A 4,120-nucleotide genomic window follows, 5' to 3' on the forward strand; every position below is an offset into this window, starting at 1 on the left:
TGAAATTTCCCAAACAATGCTATAATCCAGGCAGTTTTTCAAAATTGCTTGCAAAGGCCACCTTTGCTTTTTGACATGTAACCTTCATGTGGAAGGCACTTTGGAGGTATCGCCTCCTCAACTGCTCTGAGTATATTACTAGTTTATGAATGGCAGATTATCCTCACTGAGATCTAACTCTGAAGAACCGATTTGTATGTCTTTTCAATGTAGAAAATAATTATATTGTACAAGGAAGTTTCTGACCCAAAGTCTAGTTGAGTAATAATAATTTGAGTTTTCTTTTGTTTTGAGGATATCTTTTTTTTTTTTGCCTACTATTTTTGATATATTCAACCATTATTAAGCTTCTCTGAAATTCTTGCAATATCAGTTGAAAAAGATAAAATTGAAGCAGACTTTAGATGATTGTAGTTATTCTATGGTGTTTTCATATTTGTGCTTTAGTTCATTTTTCAGCTAAAGCCTGAAGGCATTGTACTAGAAAGTGATATAGCAACCCAAAGCTAAAAAGAAAAGGTATATATCCAATTTGCATATAATCTATTTTTCAGTTCATAACAGCATTTATTTACCTCTACTTGGACAATTTTCTTCTTTAAATGGAAGTGCATTGGAGCGATTCTTCGATTTAAACTGAATGCAAAATATATCCCTTCAGTTGTTCAATAACTCAGACTATTGTCAAAGAAAAATACCAAGGGATGATCTGAGTCTGAGGAATAGCCTCAAATCAAGGTCAATGTTGTAGCTGAATTTATGTAGCACCAACTCTAGCCAATTCTTCGTACGACAATTCTATACTTCACAACAATCTAACTTTCACCTCAACATTCTCAACCTCAGTACTGAACAGATGAGCATTCAAAGCTAACTGGAGAATTCAACTTCTCAAGACTTGCCATTTGATTCATGAATACCAGGAAAACAGAAAACCAGAAATCATGATTATTCCACAAACGCGCTTAAATCAGAGTAAAAGAATCCAAAGACAGGATCAATTTGAGTAGGATGAGAAAAGCATAAGCTAGAAAAAACAAGTCTAGGGAAATAAGATTCCGAGAAGCCCCTGAATTAGAGGAAATCTACGGTTGAGGATACAAGGACTTATTTGAAGGTCCTTGTTTCCGGGTTGATGAGCCAAAAGAAAAACCATTTTTTTATTTAGGCGGGGAGTGCAACCAACTGATTTAACTTACTGTCCTGTGGATGCACTGATCATGTATAAGTAAATGATGTTGAGAGATAACTGATTTTTCTGTTAACAAGATCCGTTTATAATATACATATTTACATAAGCCCTTGAAATATTCAAATACAATTGGTTTAGCCCTTAAACGTTAATAGAATAGCAATGCAAATTGTTGAATATTACAACAAATGTCATACGAAAGTTCAAATTCCAATTTAATGAGCACACATGGATCCTGTAAATTTATACAAAAGATATGTGTATTTACATTAAACGTTAAATTATAACTGAACAAGCCCAAAATTGTACAAATTAATCAGTATTAAGTTAATGAAACCCTCTTGTACCTCTAGATTGGTAAAGTACCAGTCTACTTTTTGATTCCAACAAGAGATTTTCAATGTCAGGATCTTGTACCAAATGACCTTGCTTTAATCCCCATTCCAGCACTATGAGCACCTCTTCTTGGGCTAACTCTTCACTGTCAGGAACATGTAGTGCTATGTAACACAGTAGAATCAACGATGGTATCTGCACCATTTGTTCCGCAAAATATACATGTTGTATCAGATGCTTAGCTCCTCCTGCAGCGATAATTGCCTTGGAATGATTTACATGAAGGAAATTATCTGTGCCAGCAAACTTATTCAGTGCAAATGCAGCCTCCCTAGTGATCTCAGGTTCCCTTTCATCAAGAAGTCTAACCAAAGGGGGTACAATTCTTGTTTCAGTAGCCCGAAAAGTTCTTGCTAAGTTCCCGATAGCATTGATACATGGACCCAACAGGTCCGAGTCAGCTGCCTCAATTATTTTAAGTAGTTGATCCACAACTGCTTTGGCAGCTGGTGCAGTTGGCTTAAATGCTGTTTTCCTTAAATCTGAACTCTCTTCAGCCACAGCTGTAATTTCCATTAGTGCCAATGCCGAATTGTATTGGACATCATCAGCCCCCTTCTCTAACAAGACTGCAAAACACAAAAGAGCTCTTGATTCTGTTACACTTTTGCATATCGCCACATTATTTGCACAGAGGTGCCTAAGTGCCCGAGCAGCCATTGCCTTCATTTCAGCCTTGGTGATTGGATCTTCATATTCTCTTCCCTTAATGCTTGTTCCAGTTAGTGCAACAGTTGGGTGGTGTTGTTGTTGCTGTTGGTTTTGCATCGCATCATTGTCATTAGCTTGAAAATCTGAGTGTTTTTGTGAAGCGGGCTTCAAGGCCATTGTATTAGCTACCACATTGTGCATTTGGCTTGGATTACTTACCCCACTTGGCCTAGAAACTTTACTAGACACATCTTCTTCAACTTCATTCTTCCTACTCGTATCATTTTTGGTCATTACAACTGTATGAATCGACATGTTTGGCTTACTAGCAATAGCATACTTGCTATGTTCTTGAATCGTCTCAAATGCCAAATGACTCACCAACAAGCGTATAGCATTGTTTTGTGCAAAATGGTCTTGACATTTGGGATGATTAGCAGCTAACTCGGACACAGCCCAAGCCACCACAACTTGAACCTTCATATGTCCTTCTTTGAGAATTTTGGCAAACACTGAACAAACACCTGAATTCACTATCTGCTCAACGCTCTCTGGATCACGCCCCAGCAAACCAATCGCCCTGACAGCATTCTCTTGACCTTCCAATTTTCCTTCTTTTACCAACTTCAACAATGGCGGAACACCACCCTCCTCAATAATTAATTTCCCATATCTATCATTGTCTCGAGCCAAAGAAACAAGCGAAGCAGCAGCATCAGACCTGTCCTCAATTGAGCCAGAACACAAAATGGCAACTTGTTCCCATATCAAACACAAAATAGGCTCATTAGCCGCAATTGGAGGAAGCCCAAGATACTCATCATCCCTGTCATCCGCAGGAGCAGAAACACGAAGAAGCCACGAAACATCACCAATAGAATTCTCAAGTTGCTGTGACGTTTTCCTAAATGCAGCTGCGGGTATGATAGTAAATATCCTTCTAAGCCCACTGGCACGACATTTGAAAACAAGCACAAGAGCTTTATCAAGCACTTGTTCCGTATCATCAATAATTCTACGTGTGGGACGTTCGTAGAGATCATTGCTCGCACGAGCAGCTTGTCGTAAAAGGCCTGCAAGCTTCTCAGTTTTGGCCTTGATTTCTGCACATTCTTGTTTAAAATTGTTGGTCACATCTGCTGCTTTGACAACATTATCAGCCAATTGTATTGGCTTTGCCAATATTTGTTTCACAATTTCCGCCATCACCTAGCTAGCAGACCAACACAAAAAAAGAAAAAAAAAAAACAATCACAACCACAACTCAAATATCTATCTATGTTGATTCGCTTTCCAAACAAATGTTGTTAGTGTTTCCTTAAAAAGGCTCTGTTGATTAACACATGCATGGGAAAAAAAAACAGACAGATGAAAGATTAATTAAGGTATTATAAATATGTCTGTCATGGTTAAAATATAAAATGTATTTGTTGATTACACTATTATGGAGGGTGGTGGTCGCTGTTTGGGGGGCTGCGAGAGAGGTGGTGGCCGGAGAAATGGGGAGGATAGGTTCTGAAACTTCTCTCTCCCCTCAACAACTTTTTTTTTATATAGTTGTAATGCTTATTTTGTACTAGACTTTTTTTTGACCATGAACCGAAAATGGACAGTTACAATAATACCAAATTTATAGGGAATTGTATGTCGGTGAAAACTCTTAACGCGCAATATTTGCAATTTTAGAGCTGAGGTGGTGATCACTCTCTGTAGATGATAATATGCAACTCCAGTGCATGTCGCATGTTCGGATAAAAATTATTTATTTAACATTACCCCTCAAAATTCCCCGAAAATGGATACAATAATGAACCTTAAATAAAATGGTTAAATTTCATATTCAAATTTATTACCAACAATGGATCACATTTAAAAAACTTT

The 4,120-nt window shown here is 37.6% G+C and overlaps 1 protein-coding gene across 1 annotated transcript; it reads right to left on the bottom strand.

The window, feature by feature from the left end:
* Positions 1-1,383: 1,383 nt before the first annotated feature.
* LOC141670726 (uncharacterized) lies at positions 1,384-3,812 on the bottom strand. The gene is made up of 2 exons (XM_074476710.1): positions 3,678-3,812; positions 1,384-3,452 (listed from the first exon to the last, which is right to left on the bottom strand). The coding sequence occupies exon 2, from the start codon at positions 3,443-3,445 to the stop codon at positions 1,520-1,522; it is 1,926 nt and encodes a 641-aa protein (XP_074332811.1). The 5' UTR covers positions 3,446-3,452; positions 3,678-3,812; the 3' UTR covers positions 1,384-1,519.
* Positions 3,813-4,120: the final 308 nt, after the last annotated feature.

This window comes from Apium graveolens, chromosome 7 (assembly GCF_009905375.1).
Source record: "Apium graveolens cultivar Ventura chromosome 7, ASM990537v1, whole genome shotgun sequence".
Classification (NCBI taxonomy): Eukaryota; Viridiplantae; Streptophyta; class Magnoliopsida; order Apiales; family Apiaceae; genus Apium; species Apium graveolens.

Excerpts from the sequence above, each read along its gene's own strand:
- LOC141670726 (XM_074476710.1), bottom strand. The coding sequence starts at position 3,445 with ATGGCGGAAATTGTGAAACAAATATTGGCAAAGCCAATACAATTGGCT.